General features: G+C 42.4%; 1 protein-coding gene across 1 annotated transcript; it reads left to right on the top strand.

Moving 5' to 3' along the window:
• Positions 1–327: 327 nt before the first annotated feature.
• Positions 328–20,073, top strand: LOC133534324 (uncharacterized). Its single transcript, XM_061873435.1, has 7 exons — positions 328–466; positions 6,850–7,128; positions 11,713–11,791; positions 12,201–12,289; positions 12,872–13,198; positions 17,481–17,568; positions 17,792–20,073. The coding sequence occupies exons 1-7, from the start codon at positions 328–330 to the stop codon at positions 17,901–17,903; spliced, it is 1,113 nt and encodes a 370-aa protein (XP_061729419.1). The 3' UTR covers positions 17,904–20,073.
• The last annotated feature ends 934 nt before the right edge of the window (positions 20,074–21,007 follow it).

Below are 21,007 nucleotides of genomic sequence, written 5' to 3'. Positions count from 1 at the left end.
CGCCAAACATGCCTACACCACCTTAGCTGACCCTTCATTAAGAGCGCCTCCATGTCAGGCATCTTGCATCGACTAAGAACTTCAGTGTTGGGCACGCGATCTTACCATCTTAATCGCAGAATGGAACGTGGCTTGCAAGCGAATGTCGCCTTTGTACAAATACCAAGAATCGAAAGAACCATGGCTCTGTACATCGACAACTTCGTTTCAACAGGTTTTGGAAACCTGTTCTATCTAACCTATTTTGGTTTGCCTGTTCTGTTGTGACCTGTTTTGGAATTGGTCTGTTTTAATTGTTAATAGAATGGGGTATGTTCTATAAGGGCCATGAACACAACGGCTCAGATGGACTGGGACAACTACTATGAAACCAAGGCCAGGTACATACTGCGGTACTGGAGATCATGGAGGAACGTCTGCAGCAGCATCGAAAAACAAGCCCCCAGCACAACTGGGCAGCCCGATGGTACATACACATCTTCCCCTACAGAGACCCAACGCGTTCTCTCCCTAGTAACCCACTTTCTAGGACGCGTAAGTCTCAACAATGAAGATCAAAAGGACGAGGAATACAGTACAACTGACAAATGGCGTACAGAATCTCGTCACCGCTGAAAAACTCAGGCGTGGGCCCATTGACAGCTTTCATCCCTACAAGACGGCTGGTCCGGATGGGATCTTCCCTGCTCTCCTACAGTGGGGTCAAGGGCTCATTTAGGAAACCCTGACTGCATTAAAAACATTTATTCCCACTAGATTCTACTCAAATCATGGTGAGAGAGCACATATTTCATTACAAGACTTTTCAACATTACTTGTTCTTTATTTCTTAAAGTGCCTAGGTCCTTGATATTATTACTATAGAAGGGAAACTCCTAACAGAAGTGTCTTCTTACAAGTGTCTTGGGAGCCAAATCAGAAAGGATAACAGACTAGCCTCCGAGATCCCAACTAGGATTGCTGCGTCCACTTTCAGTCGGTTAACACATCGTATCCGGGGATCGCATAATCTAAACCTGTTGAAACGAAGTTGTCGATGTACAGAGCCATGGTTCTTTCGATTCTTGGTATTTGTACAAAGGCGACATTCGCTTGCAAGCCACGTTCCATTCTGCGTTTAAGATGGTAAGATCGCTTGCCCAACACTGAAGTTCTTAGTCGATGCAAGATGCCTGACATGGAGGCGCTCTTAATGAAGGGTCAGCTAAGGTGGTGTAGGCATGTTTAGCGTATGGCGGATTGCAGACTGGACTGGAAAGCCGTTTTCTATTCCCAGCTATCAACTGGTAATCGGAAGCAATGTGGGCAGCACCTACGTAATAAGGAAGTGCTTACGCGCCACCTACGCTATACCACCTGACAAATGGGAGGAGTACTTATGCATCTCTGCGGTCAGAATGACGTTCTCGTTTTAAAACAAGTGTAAAGAACTTTGAAGGCACGAGTCTCATTGACCTTGATGCGAAACGTCAGATAGGTAAATCCCTACCGAAACCCTCCTATAATTATACCTACAATGATTCTCGTCAACTTTACTACCCACCTGCGACAGAGTTTCGGCTTTACGAGGGCATATTAGAGCTCACGCTCGTAATTAGCTAGGGTCTAGAGTTATTATTATTGTAGTAGTAGTAAAACACTTTATTGTACAAAAAGAAACATAAAACAGAAAAAAAAACACATCATGTGTACAAAGGCGAACTTATCCCTTTTGGGGATCTCTTCCAGTTCCAGTTATTAGTTAGTTAGTTATTTTGTTTGTTTGTCCTTTCCATATCTCGGGACCTTTGGGAGGCATGCTTGGGGCCGAAGCCAACAGCGCAGAGGTCCTTTAAGACAATTTAATCTAAAAGCAAGGGATTAATTAGCTTTAAAACCCTACTGAAAAATCATTACTTGTCTCTCTTAATGTGTCACTGTGTTATATTAGGTATGTATGTATGTATGTATATTTAGATATGTAACTAATATTTATTTATTTTAATATTGGTATGTATTGTTATATTTATTTGTTTATTTCAATTGTAAATGTACTGTATGTACTGTCTGCTTAATGTTTGTGTAATTTTCCTATTCCTCTAATATATTCGTGCACTACCTGTTATAAAAACTTACTGTTCTTTATATCCTGATACCCTAAGGTTGTCTGGAAGAGATCGCTTACAGCGATAAGACCGCCTGTTGCTACCTTTCTCTACATTGTAAATCTGTTTTTTAAATTTGTTTTGTTTGTGGTGCAATAAAGAATATTTACTTACTTAATTATTATCTCTGTCATTTACATAATCTCAGGACCTGAAATTTGGTATGCGTGCGTGGAGCCGAAGCAAACACGTAGAGTCCCCTTATAAATAGACAATTTACTCTAATGTGACCTCTCATAACAATGTATATAATTTACCACAAGTCAATAAAAAGTTTTAGGCATGATGAAGGATGAAAACAAATGGAGAATAGTGCGAGAATTGGTTGCGTTAAGACCAAAAATGTATGCGTGTATATTAGCCTCAGACGACATAAATAAACAAAATTAAATGTGTAAAAAACGAAAGGTATTAATGCCGCTCCTGTACGACAACGATTAAATTTTAATAAATACTCTTGCTGTTTAGTCTTACGTAAACCTCTTTATGATAACATGTATAATTTGGCCTTTGTCCAGTAGTAGACGTCTTTTGGCTGAGATGATGATGATGAAGCACAATATGTACAAATTAAAAGAATGAAAAAGAGATTAACCCCTTTACACATGTTATAAAGATATTTGTTGAAATTTGAACTTTAACAGTTGTCAATATAGTTGAATATCATATCCGCCATACATAGCTTCGTATGCGGTAAAGGGTTAATTTTAGACGATGGTATTAAAACCTTTGCATGGGGACGTTATAAAATACCTAAATGATTGGTAAATAAATAAATAATTAGTCATTCACTTTTAAACTTTTTTATTTTCGGAATGCATACAAATACAATTATTCTTAGTCCGCAAACACATATATTTTTTTTATGATTTTCGGGTTAATCACCTCCACGAACCACAACCCCGCGTCTTTCCAGATTAAAGTTTTCTGTTTAACAGGCACGGAGAGCAATGATCTAATGTTGTGTTTCCTTAGCACCTCCAGCAGTAGCCCCTCCGCATGGTATCCCGAGTGTAACTGGAGGACGGACCTCTCCTCCAAAATCTCTTTGATCAGCTTCTTCAGATCGCTCCGGGCTGCCTCCCACTTGTAGATGTCCACGTCAGGTGCTAGCGCCTCGATTGATGAGATGAAAGCAATATTTGTTTCGTCGCTATCTCCGCATTTATAATTATACCCCAACCCCTTGTTACTGAACCACAGCCTCACAACGAGCTCAATTACGTACTCCATTGTTATTTTCTGATTTTTACTAAATTTTAGAATGCGTATGCGCTAGTGGCAGGTTGCCGGTAATGTGGTCTCATTTATGATAACATTTCTCTGAACCATGGCATGAGCGGTGGGGGAAATGACCGAACGGGATAGTCCTATTTATCTTTCAGTAGGAGTAGCAGAGAAGGCGTTGCTATTGTTTGTTCTTGTCACAGTCCCCACTCCAGATTTTTGACAAGTTTTGAGTCGTTACTCCTACATTTGCACTATAGATAGAATTTTATGACGAACGGCTATCGGGTCTTCAATATTTTATCTCCATTCTGGTCTGCCGATTTTAAAAGAAACATGAACACTTATTTATTTATGATTTTTTTAAATATTGTCTATAAAAACACTTTTTTCGTTACTCGATTGCTGTGAAGGGTTTTACATACACGAAATCTACACATTTGGGTTCGTCTGTCGTCTCTAAAAACTCGTCAGAGATTTTAATTTTAAACTAACTAGTTAACTAACACAAAAGTTATGTCCAGAAAACCAGTTTTTTGGCCTAAAATTGTTCAACTTTGATGCCAAATATCTCGAAGACAATAAACTTGAAGTAAATATGGTAAGCTGGCTACTAGCTATGGTAAGGTAACTAAGGGGATTCAGATCGAAGGTCATTGGCACTAGGGAGCCCCTTAAAGTGAAACTTTTATTCCATCGCCTCAATTATGCATGTCGCATTACAGCCGGCCGATTTGAGTAAAATTCTACTTTATTTCTAGTACTTAGAGTTGATCGTTGTTTGTCATTATTCTTTATGTTAATCTAGAATATATTTGATTTTGACAGATAGAGTTTTACGGTTAATAAGATCTACCGTCCTTAATATTTTGTATGAAGTTACAAGCAAATATCAGTCTTCGTGAATTAAGTATTGTATTATTTCAAAGTGCTTAAGGTTTAATACGGTATGGTAATATGGTAAGCCGTATTTAAGGTCTACTGTGCTTAATATTTTGTATGAAATTACAAGCAAATATCAGCTCTCGTGAATTATTAATGAAGCTTATTTCAAAGCGTTTAAGGTTGAATATTTCCTGAAATTTTCCGTTAAATGCCTACAATCCTTAGAGCATTTAAACCGGAGTCGCCTTTAAGAGCTTACCCCTCTGTCGAAAACCTCGCCCAATGGTCATACTTATTGTATGGACTGGCGTTTATCTGACCAAAACCAACCGAAAATAAACATTCACCAGTACATACAATAGTACTTGCAAGCGTCCATAGGCTAGGGTGCTTACTTGAGCGGACTGTATGGTTGTTTGCCACCGACGTCTCAGTACATAATTATAAAATGCAGGATCGAGAAATTGAGTGATGTTATATTTATTCAATTCCATGACTTGTAGAAATAGTTGTATAACACAAGTTCTTCTAGATTAGAATACGTTAGTAGTCCTCAAACACGCAAACTGGGGCGAGGCAACGCGCATGTGACAACTTTGAAGTTGCAGGCGTCCAAAGGCTACACTGACTACACTTACAATCAGGCAGGTCGCGCCGTATGCAATTTCACAACATTTCGCATACTTTAATGATCAACAACGCGCATGATCCATAGGCTACAGTGATTGCTTAGCATCAGATGGGTCGTATTCTTGTTTGCCACCAACGTGGTATAAAAATGTTCACCAATACCAGTGATCGACAACGCGCATGTAACAACTTAGAAGTTGCAGGCATCCATAGGCTACGGTGACAGCTTATCATCAGGCGGGCAGTATTCGTGTTTGCCACCGACATGGTATAAAAAAAAAGTTGCAGGCATCCATAGGCTACGTTGACAGCTTATCACCAGGCGGGCAGTATTCGTGTTTGCCACAGACGTGGTATAAAAAAAAAGTTGCAGGCATCCATAGGCTACGGTGACAGTTTATCATCAGGCGGACAGTATTCGTGTTTGCCACCGACATGGTATAAAAAAAAAAAGTTGCAGGCATCCATAGGCTACGGTGACAGCTTATCACCAGGCGGGCAGTATTCGTGTTTGCCACTGACGTGGTATAAAAAAAAAGTTGCAGGCGTCCATATGCTACGATGACAGTTTATCATCAGGCGGACAGTATTCGTGTTTGCCACCGACGTGGTATAAATAAGTTCACCAGTACCAGGAATCGGAATTAGGTCAGCTAAAAAATACCTATTACATAATATAGAGTGGTTACAACCGGATATAAAAATGTATTTTTCTTGAATACCTGGATATTCGATATTTATTTATTATTCACATACAGATATACTCGACTTTGCTAGTTAACGACATACTTAGGTTTAGAAACTCCCTTTTCTAAAAAGTGTGATGTAAATGTTACCAGATGTAACTAGAAATAGTTACAACTTTTAGATTAACATGAAACATCCCGTAATGTAAGTAAAAACATGTATGTTTAACATTACGACTAGTACCTGGATAAATATCGAATACCCAGGTATTCAAGAAAATATATATTTTTCTATCCGGTTTTAACCACTCTATATTATGTGCTCTTGCAAATATGCCCGTATGCATATTTTAAAACAAACTTATTGGGCAGTTGGAAAAGTACAAAGTCCATATATTTGTTGACCACAAGCTCCAAAACCAACCGCACCAGGAGCAAGCCGATGCCATCGACCTCGACCTTGACGCGTACACGTGCTCTGTGGCGTCAGATACATACAAAGTAGCGCCAATATATAAATATATAAATTATATATAATATAATAAATATATATTGGCGTTGAAACTCTAGGTCCATGGGGTCCCAGCGCGCACAAGTTTTTTGGAGAAATCGCGAAACGTCTGGTTGACGTAACTGGTGACCGAAGAGCTGGCGGCTTCCTCGCACAACGTATCAGTATTGCGATACAACGAGGAAATGCCGCCAGCATCCTTGGTACAATGCCTCAAGGGCCTCTTTTAGATATAAGCTAGTTATAGTATTCATCTGTATATATCCATTATGTATATTGTTATTGTCAATAAATAGCTCAAAATAAAACTTATATGCATATTTTAAATCTAACTTATTCTCTCTCTTATCTCGATCGACCTCGACGCCCACGTAGGAATTTGCAGGTGGCCGTCGGCGCCACGGTGGCGGCTGATGCAACACGTCGGGAGATAAATACCTAAATTGAGCCAAAAACGAGAAATTAGGACCAGTTTCACCGTGACGGGGTGGCCTAGGGGTTCATGACGTTAACTGGCTAAAGACGCCCCGGTTAGCTAAAGACGCTGGTTCGAATCCGACCTTCGCCACTGGAGGCCACCTCGTCACTTTTTGTTTGTCGTACACGTACAAAGTGGTGCCATCTATTTTAGCGAAGTTTTCCCTCGGGAGATAAATACCTTAAACATACAAAGTAGCGCCAACTGGCGAGGATATATACCTAATAGGGAGATAAATACCTAAAGTGAGCTGGAATCGGCATATCCTCCCTACTGAGAGGGATATAGGTAACATAGTACACTCCCCGCTACACCGCGACAGTCAGGCCAAGCGGGCCGACCAGGACCGCAGGGGTGTCGACACACAGGAGAGGGATATAGGTAACATAGTACACTCCCCGCTACACCGCGACAGCCAGGCCAAGCGGGCCGACCAGGACCGCAGGAGTGTCGACACACAGGAGAGGGATATAGGTAACATAGTACACTCCCCGCTACACCGCGACAGCCAGACCAAGCGGGCCGACCAGGACCGCAGGAGTGTCGACACACAGGAGAGGGATATAGGTAACATAGTACACTCCCCGCTACACCGCGACAGCCAGGCCAAGCGGGCCGACCAGGACCGCAGGAGTGTCGACACACAGGAGAGGGATATAGGTAACATAGTACACTCCCCGCTCCACCGCGACAGCCAGGCCAAGCGGGCCGACCAGGACCGCAGGAGTGTCGACACACAGGAGAGGGATATAGGTAACATAGTACACTCCCCGCTCCACCGCGACAGTCAGGCCAAGCGGGCCGACCAGGACCGCAGGAGTGTCGACACACAGGAGAGGGATATAGGTAACATAGTACACTCCCCGCTCCACCGCGACAGTCAGGCCAAGCGGGCCGACCAGGACCGCAGGAGTGTCGACACACAGGAGAGGGATATAGGTAACATAGTACACTCCCCGCTCCACCGCGACAGTCAGGCCAAGCGGGCCGACCAGGACCGCAGGAGTGTCGACACACAGGAGAGGGATATAGGTAACATAGTACACTCCCCGCTCCACCGCGACAGTCAGGCCAAGCGGGCCGACCAGGACCGCAGGAGTGTCGACACACAGGAGAGGGATATAGGTAACATAGTACACTCCCCGCTCCACCGCGACAGTCAGGCCAAGCGGGCCGACCAGGACCGCAGGAGTGTCGACACACAGGAGAGGGATATAGGTAACATAGTACACTCCCCGCTCCACCGCGACAGTCAGGCCAAGCGGGCCGACCAGGACCGCAGGAGTGTCGACACACAGGAGAGGGATATAGGTAACATAGTACACTCCCCCGCTCCACCGCGACAGTCAGGCCAAGCGGGCCGACCAGGACCGCAGGAGTGTCGACACACAGGAGAGGGATATAGGTAACATAGTACACTCCCCGCTCCACCGCGACAGTCAGGCCAAGCGGGCCGACCAGGACCGCAGGAGTGTCGACACACAGGAGAGGGATATAGGTAACATAGTACACTCCCCGCTCCACCGCGACAGTCAGGCCAAGCGGGCCGACCAGGACCGCAGGAGTGTCGACACACAGGAGAGGGATATAGGTAACATAGTACACTCCCCGCTCCACCGCGACAGTCAGGCCAAGCGGGCCGACCAGGACCGCAGGAGTGTCGACACACAGGAGAGGGATATAGGTAACATAGTACACTCCCCGCTCCACCGCGACAGTCAGGCCAAGCGGGCCGACCAGGACCGCAGGAGTGTCGACACACAGGAGAGGGATATAGGTAACATAGTACACTCCCCGCTCCACCGCGACAGTCAGGCCAAGCGGGCCGACCAGGACCGCAGGAGTGTCGACACACAGGAGAGGGATATAGGTAACATAGTACACTCCCCGCTCCACCGCGACAGTCAGGCCAAGCGGGCCGACCAGGACCGCAGGAGTGTCGACACACAGGAGAGGGATATAGGTAACATAGTACACTCCCCGCTCCACCGCGACAGTCAGGCAAGCGGGCCGACCAGGACCGCAGGAGTGTCGACACACAGGAGAGGGATATAGGTAACATAGTACACTCCCCGCTCCACCGCGACAGTCAGGCCAAGCGGGCCGACCAGGACCGCAGGAGTGTCGACACACAGGAGAGGGATATAGGTAACATAGTACACTCCCCGCTCCACCGCGACAGTCAGGCCAAGCGGGCCGACCAGGACCGCAGGAGTGTCGACACACAGGAGAGGGATATAGGTAACATAGTACACTCCCCGCTCCACCGCGACAGTCAGGCCAAGCGGGCCGACCAGGACCGCAGGAGTGTCGACACACAGGAGAGGGATATAGGTAACATAGTACACTCCCCGCTCCACCGCGACAGTCAGGCCAAGCGGGCCGACCAGGACCGCAGGAGTGTCGACACACAGGAGAGGGATATAGGTAACATAGTACACTCCCCGCTCCACCGCGACAGTCAGGCCAAGCGGGCCGACCAGGACCGCAGGAGTGTCGACACACAGGAGAGGGATATAGGTAACATAGTACACTCCCCGCTCCACCGCGACAGTCAGGCCAAGCGGGCCGACCAGGACCGCAGGAGTGTCGACACACAGGAGAGGGATATAGGTAACATAGTACACTCCCCGCTCCACCGCGACAGTCAGGCCAAGCGGGCCGACCAGGACCGCAGGAGTGTCGACACACAGGAGAGGGATATAGGTAACATAGTACACTCCCCGCTCCACCGCGACAGTCAGGCCAAGCGGGCCGACCAGGACCGCAGGAGTGTCGACACACAGGAGAGGGATATAGGTAACATAGTACACTCCCCGCTCCACCGCGACAGTCAGGCCAAGCGGGCCGACCAGGACCGCAGGAGTGTCGACACACAGGAGAGGGATATAGGTAACATAGTACACTCCCCGCTCCACCGCGACAGTCAGGCCAAGCGGGCCGACCAGGACCGCAGGAGTGTCGACACACAGGAGAGGGATATAGGTAACATAGTACACTCCCCGCTCCACCGCGACAGTCAGGCCAAGCGGGCCGACCAGGACCGCAGGAGTGTCGACACACAGGAGAGGGATATAGGTAACATAGTACACTCCCCGCTCCACCGCGACAGTCAGGCCAAGCGGGCCGACCAGGACCGCAGGAGTGTCGACACACAGGAGAGGGATATAGGTAACATAGTACACTCCCCGCTCCACCGCGACAGTCAGGCCAAGCGGGCCGACCAGGACCGCAGGAGTGTCGACACACAGGAGAGGGATATAGGTAACATAGTACACTCCCCGCTCCACCGCGACAGTCAGGCCAAGCGGGCCGACCAGGACCGCAGGAGTGTCGACACACAGGAGAGGGATATAGGTAACATAGTACACTCCCCGCTCCACCGCGACAGTCAGGCCAAGCGGGCCGACCAGGACCGCAGGAGTGTCGACACACAGGAGAGGGATATAGGTAACATAGTACACTCCCCGCTACACCGCGACAGTCAGGCCAAGCGGGCCGACCAGGACCGCAGGAGTGTCGACACACAGGAGAGGGATATAGGTAACATAGTACACTCCCCGCTACACCGCGACAGTCAGGCCAAGCGGGCCGACCAGGACCGCAGGAGTGTCGACACGTTATCGCACGATACGAACGTGGCGGATGGCGGCTGGACGAAAAAAGTGTAAGATTTTTCCGTCACGACCCGTTCCTTTCGTTCCACCCGAGCGCTCTACGACACTCGTGCATTTTTCCGTCGCGACCCTTTCGTTCCAATCGAGTGTTTCGAGAAAAATTTTTGATAGTAGTTTAATAATTATATTAATACTAAACTCAGATGTTAAATAGTAAAACAAAAAAAAAGCGGCCAAGTGCGAGTCGGATTAATAAAAACTACTTACTAGATCTCGTTCAAACCAATTTTCGGTGGAAATTTGCATGGTAATGTATATCATATATTTTTTTTAGATTTTTCATTCTGTTATTTTAGAAGTTACAGGGGGGGGGGGACACATCTTACTTTGGAAGTGTCTCTCGCGCAAACTATTCAGTTTAGAAAAAAATTATATTAGAAACCTAAATATCATTTTTGAAGACCTATCCATAAATACATCTCTGATCCATAGATACCTCTGGTATAATTATGTATGTATTAATATATGTATGTTTATTTGTATTAAGTATATGTGTAAGTTTATCAATATATAGTTTATATTCATATATAGTCTCGGTTACAAATTCATTTACTTTAAAAGACACTGCACCTACTTAATCTTTCTGGTTTAACCCATTGGTTGACTAGTAGAGAATGCCTTAAGGCATTAAGTCCGCCATTTGTACCTTCATGTATTGTGCAATAAAGATTAAATAAATAAATAAATACCCCCACACACACGGGGGTTTGATGTAAAAAAAATTTTTTTTTAATTTTATGACGTATTGAAAAAAAAAAACTACTTACTAGATCTCGTTCAAACCAATTTTCGATGGAAATTTGCATGGTAATGTACATCATATATTTTTTTTAGGTTTATCATTCTCTTATTTTAGAAGTTACAGGGGGGGGGACACATTTTACCACTTTGGAAGTGTCTCTCGCGCAAACTATCAGTTTAGAAAAAAATGATATTAGAAACCTTAATAGCACTGTTGAAGACCTATCCATAGATACCTCCACACGTATGGGTTTGATGAAAAAAGATTTTTTGAGTTTCAGTTCTAAGTATGGGGAATCCCCAAAATGTATTGTTTTTTTTTTCTATTTTTGTGTGAAAATCTTAATGCGGTTCATAGAATACATCTACTTACCAAGTTTGAACAGTATAGCTCTTATAGCTTCGGAAAAAAGTGGCGGTGACATAATCGGACAGACAGACGGACATGACGAATCTATAAGGGTTCAGTTTTTTGCCATTTGGCTACGGAACCCTAAAAAACTACCCTAACGTTGTCTATAAAATCTAGCACCATTACATTTAATTAATTAAAACCGTAGGTCTAAGTTTAAAATGCAATGTCTAATTATGACGCACGTTGTAAATGACCGTTTGTTTCTGAACAAAAATATTTACCGAAGTACGATTGTCATCTAGGCTAGGCGTTATGTTCACATTTAGAACATAAAATGCGTACTTTTACAATAAAGTACAGTATTATTGCGTATTCCAGAATGTTCGGTGTTGCCGTCGTTGCCGCCGCGCAAGCCGCCGGGCGCCAGCCAGGAGGACGTCTCTGACGTCGTCATGAGGTAACACCATCACGAACTTATGGCATTATATTATTCAAAAACGACTATCAAGTGTTTAATGCCGTTGCCGGTTATCGCAATCCGGTTACAAAATTAAACAGAGATTAGATTTTATAAAGAAGGTACGTTTAGAATAGGACAAATCGATATTAAAATTTAACTCTGTCTTTTATGACACATTTCTAAGTTGTTTACCTATTGTATAATTTAGAAAGTATACCTTTAATATGTGTGTGGTGGTCAAAAATGGTGGGTTCAAACCTTGTTTGTGCTGCTCGGTAGTACAGAAAAAATCGTTATCGAAATTGCAAAAAGAAGACTTAAAATGTGGTCAGGTCTGCGTATGATCCTTATCACACAGAGCAGAGGTTAATACTGAGCGTGTGTTCAGAGAGTACGTATGTTGCAGGAACTCTGAGTCGTCGTCGTCGTGGGGCCGCTCGCGGTTCTCCAACGGCCGCGACCTCAACTCCGAGTTCATCAAGTCTCAGCGCGATGGTAAGCACACATTCACACACACATGATGAAGAGAACAGGAAATTAATATAGTGAGAGACGCTCGTGCGGTCATTCAAAATTCCTACATGTAAAGTTCTTTTTATTTACCTATTTAAATAGCTGATTATAAGGAGTAACTTTTATCTGCCAGGGTCCGTGTGAACGACGATAGAATACTATTTTAGTACACGCAAGTTAAAACACCAGCACATTTATTGTATTTGACAGCAATTTCAAAATGCCTGCCATCAAAAATATTAAACAGGAACAAAATACTATATGAACTTCCAATTCAAATTTTTGCTTTTGTGTCGTCGAGCTTTCTTATAAGCTTTATGTTTCGTTCTTTATCGTTTTGTCTATTCTTGTTTTATTTTATACTGTGTATATTATACATTTTTAGTTTTCAAAGCGCATATACTGAAATATTAAACACTATTGCAAACATTAAAGATTAATAAGGCAGAGGGAATTTATTTCCCACAATGATTTCCAACTTTAAGACAACCCTATTCACGTTAAAGGGTTAATTTCAATCGTAATATTGAAGTATACGCGCTAAAACATAACCTACAAACTTAGTTTGCGACGGCGCGCCGCCGCTACCGCTATCCGGCCCGCCCGAGCGTCCGCCTGCGCTGCCGGAGCGCCAGCAGGGCGCCGCCGAGCGCCAACAGGGCGCCTCCGAGCGCCACGCGGGCGCCACCGAGCGCCAAACGAGCGCCACCGAGCGTCAAACGGGCGCCACCGAGCGCCAAACGGGCGCCGGCGAGCGCCAGCCGGTGTCCGCGCTGGTCAACAGCTACCAGCAGCGCGCGCGCGACCAGAACCGCAACCAGTGGGGCTACGAGAGGAGCAACAACAACTGGGGCGTGGAGACGTCGCACTTCTACTCGGCGAGCGAGCTGGGTTAGTGCGCTTGTAGGATAGCGGTCGTGCAGTGTGGTACACACAGGGGCATCTAACTCGTTTCTGAAATAAATTAACGAAATTTGGCGATCGTGGTTATCAGAAAGATTACTTTCATTTATTTTATTGCTTAGTTATTTTGATACATACAGTGAGGAAGAAAATTATGGGTCCTGAAGGAAAAGTACTTTAAAACCTTAAGTTAGGTCATTTGACTTAAAGGAAACATCCTTTTATATTTAAAAAGAAACAGAGCTGCATTCAAAGATTAATTGAAATTCGCTTCCCTCGCAATTCAAATCGCATTTAAATAATACTAAACATTCGATTTTATGGATATTTTGTATGAAAAACGAGTGTAAGACCTAATGTTTTTATGTAGATAAATTTTAACATTAACATAACTATATCGACTTCTTCTTCTTCAATCCAGCGTCTTCCCGGCCGTGCGCCGGGGTCCGCTTTCCTACTCAATCTTCTTCACTTTGAACTATATGAACTATATCGACTAGTGGAATAAAATAGTGAACGTTTTTTTTTTGGTCGATTCTATTCCCAGGCGATATAATCGAATTAAAAAAAAACATTGAATACAGTTTTATTTCTTTTTAAAAATAAAAGAGTGTCGCCTTTAAGTGAAATGAGCTAACTTAATGTTTTAAGACACTCCCTCCAGGGCCCTTTATTTTCCATCCTGTATATAGAGACGGACCAAGCTAACTCTGCATGGCATTAGCGATGACAAAGTGTGGCAATGTCATCATTAATGTCAAATTTCTATGAAAACATGACGTTTATAATTGATCTTTTCAAATCAAGCAAAGTTAGCTTAGACGGACTCTACATAGTTTGAGTACATAGATTATAAATGATTTTTTAATGTCATTTTCGGAAACTCAATAAACTTGGATATTTACCTATTTATAATTTCGAACATGGGTTTGATGATCTAATAATATAAGAGAATGATGTAAAAAATAGCTCGTGATGCAGCTAGAAGCCTCTTCCTCTTCGCCTCGCCTTTTCCCATTTTATGTGGGGTTTGTGCATGATGCCGCCAGATGCTGCTGACAAATGAAACTGTCATTTCTCATCGGCCCGAACTGTCACGACCAGACGCCGAACAGTAGAACGCCTGGCCATTTTCATAAAATCAACTACGATGACAATTGTCAAGAAAAGATGACACCTAGTTAGGGTTCCGTAGCCTAATGGCAAAAAACGGAACCCTTATAGATTCGTCATGTCCGTCTGTCTGTCCGGTTATGTCACAGCCACTTTTTTTTAGTAGTATAGCTATCTTCTTCTTCCCAGCGTTTATCCCGGCTTATTGCCACGGCCCATGGGAGCCTGGGGTTCGCTTATCCCGAGAATTGGCGTAGGCACTAGTTTTTACGAAAGCGACTGCCATCTAACTTTTCAACCTAGAGGGTAAACTAGGCCTTATTAGGATTAGCCTGGTTTCCTCACGATATTTTCCTTCAGCGAAAAGCGACTGGTAAATATCAAATGATATTTCGTACATAAGTTCTGAAAAACTCAGCCAGGCTTTGAACCCACGACCTTCGTATTGAAAGTCGCACGCTCTTACCGCTAGGCTACCAACGCTTCTCGTCGTATAGAATAGACTATCATGGTAAAAAGAAAAAAAATCTTAACAAATTATACACCTGAACCTTCCTCAAGACTCACTCTATTGATCGGTGAAAACATGAAAATCCGTTCAGTAGTTTTTGAATCTATCGCGAACATACAGACAGACAGACGCGGCAGGGGACTTTGTTTTGAACGACACCAATTAGGACTTTGTATGTACTTGAATCAGTGAATAATAAAAATAAAGGATTCTTTTTCACTATCTTTAAAAGATGAATCCTAGGTATAGTAGAAATGTATAACATTAATATTATCAACCTTCTAGAAATCTTTTCTTGACATTTTCGTCTTCCTGTTGCCTATTATATGAAATATTGAAGGCCTGTGTGGTAGCCGGGAGCCCTTTTTAAGCTTGCTCTAGAATCCTCTTTCTTGCCAAACAAACAGTTTCCGGTATATTTACATATTTTCTTGTAAAAATATTATTCTATATTTTTTAGGAGACTTTGTTATTATAGGCAAAAATATGTGAGAAATACTATTTCTTAATATTATTAATGATATGCCGGAGACTGAATGGTAGTTTTTCTAAATTATGGTTGTTTAACGATTTAGTTATATGACTAACAATTTGTAGAGTTAGTTAAACTAGTGTTTTTGTAATAAATCAGATGAAAACAATATTAATAGCCCAAGCAATCGTAACTTTGCCCTAACTCCAGTTTAACTAGAAAAGTGGATTACATATTTAAGATATCATATGAATGTGAATACCTTGTAGAGCTCCCCTCAACATATTGTTCAATCTGATTATTTTAGTAGAACGTGTTCACATTGTCCGACCCGATTTTGGATGTCCGATGATCCTTGGAGAGGAGCAGCTGCTGGAGAGCGCACTGTGCCACCAAATCCTTGTTTGGTTATCTTTTGAACAATAGACATTTAAAAAATTAATAAATAAGCATAAAAAGGCGGTTTATTCATTTTTACTTGTTTGTGGTGGATGCATCAGATATCGAATCGGTCAATGTGGAAATAGATACTAATTGTTAGTTTATTTTAAGGCTTAAGTATTGCAGAGCCTTCTTTCTTCCTCTATTATAAATCTGTTATATAGTTAACTTGTATTAAATAAGGTTATTGTACCTATATTGTGCAGTTTTCATCGTAGCTCGCTGCAAACGGCAGCTGTCGTGTAAAATCTAGGATGAAAACTGTGAAGTAAGGCAAAAGTGTGAACCTTTCATATAAGTATGGTGTTCAAAACACGTTGGTTCGATTCGAAACTTAGTTGTGATGTAATTGTTTTCAAGACAAATACAAAAAGACGACTAAAAATTCGGTCGGTATCCTTATCATGCATAGACAAGAGTTTGAACAATTAGTATGAAGCATATTTTTGCCTTACGATCATTTAAATATATACTTTAATATTTAAGTATTTTCTCTTATATATTTTTCATGCATTCAGGATCCAGCCATCTACTTTATGTTCTTCATAGAGTCCAATGTATGTTCTATAGACTTAGTGGCACGAAAATATGTTGACAATTTTTTTACGAATATTTTTCTTACTTACCTACACGTCTACAAAATGTTTGTCAACGTGTTTATGGCCCACCCTATTTTTCTGCCTAGATATACGTTATATATGTATGTTTGTGGGTTTGTGTGTTTGTCTGTTGCGGTGGCGGTTTGCTTGTCTGTGCTTTGTTTTTCAGCTTTGGACTTCAGCAATTTGTTCTTCACATGTTTTAGTTACTAAGATTTTATAAGTATCTAATAATGCATTTATTAATCGTAACCTAAAGCGATCGAGTACTACTTTCTGAAGGAAAATTCCTGAAAAATAATACCTAGATATATAGATTTCTGTTACAATCATACCTATTTTACTATATTAATCTCAGAATAGGTGTCTTAGTTACAACATTTACTACTTACTTGAGTAATTGATAGTGATTTAAAATATTCATGTAATTCAGGCGTCGTAATATTCGCCGTGGGCTGTATAACCCGACAGATTTTAACCCCGTATCCCCGGGGTCATAAGGAGCTAAAAATTGTAAATAAGCTTGAGTGAAATTCGGCAAAAAAATATTATGGCCGAAAAAGAAAATTTGTTTTGCCGAAATTTGCGTTTTCTGCAGACAACACGTGTCACATCTCTTTTTACATCTCGGTGAAACAAGAAAAAAAATTACAACGAATAAGTGAAGTTCTTTTTATTTACAGATAAAAATTGCGAGTTTCCTTTAAAACTTTGATGTCTGTCAGTAGGTATGTCTGAACCAAGTTTCATTGTGGCAGCGTCGAAGCCAAAAAGGCGTTTTTACTAAGTTATTACAGAAACAAATTTTCACAAGAATTGTCACTACTCGTATTTCTAAAACAAGACCGATTTCAGACAACTTTGTATGACATTTTAGTTTCTAAATGCGGCCAAGAATACACCTTTAAAATCTGTCGGGTTTTACCAGCCCACGGTGTATAAATGAATGTGTAGAATTATAAAAATTAGAGTGATATTAATTCGTTTGTCAATGTACAATTGTCACCTTGGCTAGGCGTGTCCTGAAATTCCCTGTGTTATCGTGTTATCCCCCCCCCCCCCCCCCAACACGGCGTGTGTAGACGTGTCCACGTGCAGAGTACAGAGTAGCTTAGAAGTGCGGTCGTGTTGCAGCGTACGGCGGCGGCGGCGGCGGCGCCCCGCAGCGGCCCGCGTCCGTGGCGGGCGGCTCCCCCGCGCTCGACCAGCGCCCGGCCTCCAGGTAACACCACAGACTATTACATGGCGCCACTGCACACTGCATCGTGTATACATAGATAACATCCGTTACTGGGGAACAAATATTTGTGATGAACACACAAATAAAAGCCCCTCCCAGAACTCCAACCAGTCGGTTCACTACCGGCTAGGCTAGGAACCCGATCAAACGAGAGCATGGCGAGCAGGAAAACCTGTCAATAACTATAATGTATTGTTCCCGGCAGATCGTCAGGCGAGTCCGAGCTGTCCGTCAGCGGGGTCTCCAAGGAGAAGAAGGACAAGAAGGGAGTCTTCGGCGGCCTCTTCAGCCGCAAGAAGCGCAGCAGTTACATGTAGTCGGGACATACACCGTGTCGCAGGGCGGCCCGGTAACAAGAATACCACTTACATTATCCCTCTGAACGCCACTGTAGCGCGCGGCGCGTCATCGTGAGCCTTGTCGCAATGCACGAAGGTTCATATTGGGCTGTCGCCGCACGCGACTATTCTACTTCAAAAGCAATTCGAAGACAATAAAAAAACGTAATTTTTTAACAAACATGGAAAAATATCTTTTATTAAATATTTAGCATTTTTTTATCGAGATTTAGAATGCTTGCGTCATAACCACCTGTGTCGTTACTTTTTATAATAAAGTTTTGTTGACAATGAAACGTTAAATCGTGTATATAGATTATTGTTATTACTTAACGTCAAAATCGTGCCTTTTACATTATTATTATTCAGATACCATATTTGGTATCATTTTCTGATACAAAAAAAAATCAGTAACAAATATATGTTTTTTTTTTATCTATCATCAGGGACCAATTAGAAAAAAACATTTCATGTTTTATTCGCCTGTCACAAAAGGGACCAATTCTTAAGTCGGTTTTAAAAATGTATTTCCAAGCAATAATCGACAATAATTTTAGTTATATAAGATATTATTTCGTATTTAAAACACGTAATATGTATGCATAATGTGTGGTGTTGCCATACGAGCCGACATGGCCGCCCGACGCGGTCCGATACCAAACGATATCCGGTCTTTTGCTCGTCTTATTTCGATTTACAACAAATATAATAAAAGCAAGCATACGAGTGGTGGCGGCTCGCGTGGCAACACTTAGTATTTAAGTTTTTAATTGTAATCATACAACCGTTAGAATTTGAACACGAACAACTGAGCGAAGATAAAACAGATGACTACTGAAACACCGACATTTAATAATATTTCTTAAAAGTGTCAAATTATTGACAAACTGCTTTAAACATGATACATTATTAAACTTCGCGCATTATTAAACTAAGCGCTGGTGGCCTAGCGGTAAGAGCGTGCGACTTACAATCCGGAGGTCGCGGGTTCAAACCCCGGTTCGTACCAATGAATTTTTCGGAACTTATGTACGAAATATCATTTGATATTTACCAGCCGCTTTTCGGTGAAGGAAAACATCGTGAGGAAACCGGACTAATCCCAACAAGGCCTAGTTTACCCTCTGGGTTGGAAGGGCAGATGGCAGTCGCTTTCGTAAAAATTAGTGCCTACGCCAAATCTTGGGATTAGTTGTCAAGCGGACCCCAGGCTCCCATGAGCCGTGGCAAAATGCCGGGACAACGCGAGGAAGAAGAGACATTATTAAACTTCGCTCGGGTGTTTCGATTAGATATCATCAATGCATTTTCATACAACAAGTTCAATGCTCGCGTAACATACTTTGTCATCCATACAACACGCACAGGCACTCCATCAGATATATCACAACGGACAAGTAGTTTTTAAATATCTACGACCCTATTGTCAAGGCTGTAGAGTTCATGTTCGGATATTTTAAAGCACTAGTGCAGATATTAGTGGCGGCGTGTCTCAAGAACGTTATAATGCCCTACGCTCCTGTTTCCCTTTACATCCTATTATAGAAATATTCGTTGATTTTTACAATTTTATTGCTTTGTTATTGAAACAATGTAACGTTACGCGGCATTGAAGTGATGTCGCGCAGTAAGTTGCAAAATAATCAGCTTATAATCTCAGAGAAGTATGTTAGAACTAAAACCCCAATAAGGTGGATGAGTAGTTTTTTTATCTACTATTGACAGTCCTCGTCCTGTCTGTACTCTGTATCTTTAGGTATTTAAATACATGCAAACAATTTGTACATTTTCGGGTACTTATAACATTTATTGGTTAACCAACCAAATACAAAACCGCCTGGCTCTGTCACTGAACGACCTGACTTTAACCTACATTATTTGATCATGTAATGTTTACATCTACCCTCAACTGGCTTAAGGAGCCATTTGAGGGTAGATTTAGTTTAAATACCTAAAGATATAGAATATTTCTTAATTTTTCGAGCTATATTGTGTTTACGCTTGCTGTGATCCGAAAATGCAACCGTTACTTTATGAAAATGCATTCTAGCGAATACTGGACGTTGGTATTAAAACTCTGATGTATTTTTCTTATGTTATTACATTTAAGCTTCTAGTTGTTAATGTGAAATATATTTTTATGTATTAATAGTGTATTTTCTTTCATAAATTATAAGTTTCGTCAAATATTCTGACATTAATAGTGAATTACATTAGCATCGGAACGCCAATAATAGGGAGTATTACTGCAATGTCCTGCCGCCAGAGAGCAGCACTATCACATCACATAAACCACAGAGTGACTTATACACACTATGCCTTAAACAGTTTTTTGAGAAGTTTTCACTATGCCATTGATGCATCAAAGCGCTTTGTTTACAGAGGCCTACCGCGAAACACGAAAATCGAGATTTCGTTATCTCTCTCTCCCTCTCTTCTCTCTGTCTCTTTATCCCTCGAATATGCAAGAGGAATAGAGAGGCAAATAACGAAATTTAGATTTTCGTGTTTCGTGGTAAGCCCTCAGAACGTGGTACTGGCGCCCTCTACGCAGCGTTCTGCGTAATATCCCCTATACACTCCCCTATACACTCCCATATCGACAATACCAATACACTCCGCCCACACAACGCATACATTTTTTCAACCGCTGGCTACACTATAATAATATCCTATTAATCTCTTTAGAAAAAGTCTGTCTAGTGGCTCTGTAGGCTGTAGCTCGCAAACCCTCCATGGCTCCGACAGTTTGAACCATTCCCAAAAACTGAATCGACAAAAAAAACTATATAATTATTGAACCTGACCAAATATCTTGATATCTTAATTCTATCTTACCTTGATTCTCTTGAGAATCGGTTGAAAATGCAACCTGAACATCCGGACAAACGAAATAATTTTTGCCCAAGCTAGAACGGAGATCTTCGCTTCGCTTCGGTCGATTACGGGACCTCCAGCCAGATCCAGCCTTCCAACTTTGTAGCACTGCGGGTGTAGTGTTTTTTGGTGATAACTTTAAGTACCGTGAGGTACAATAGTATTTTATGCATCAGTTGTATAAGAAGGGTCAAAAAAGGCGAGTG

This window comes from Cydia pomonella, unplaced genomic scaffold (assembly GCF_033807575.1).
Source record: "Cydia pomonella isolate Wapato2018A unplaced genomic scaffold, ilCydPomo1 PGA_scaffold_86, whole genome shotgun sequence".
Classification (NCBI taxonomy): domain Eukaryota; kingdom Metazoa; phylum Arthropoda; class Insecta; order Lepidoptera; family Tortricidae; genus Cydia; species Cydia pomonella.
The sequence above is the reverse complement of the archived record's forward strand: the minus strand, read 5'-3'. Positions and strand labels throughout refer to the sequence as shown.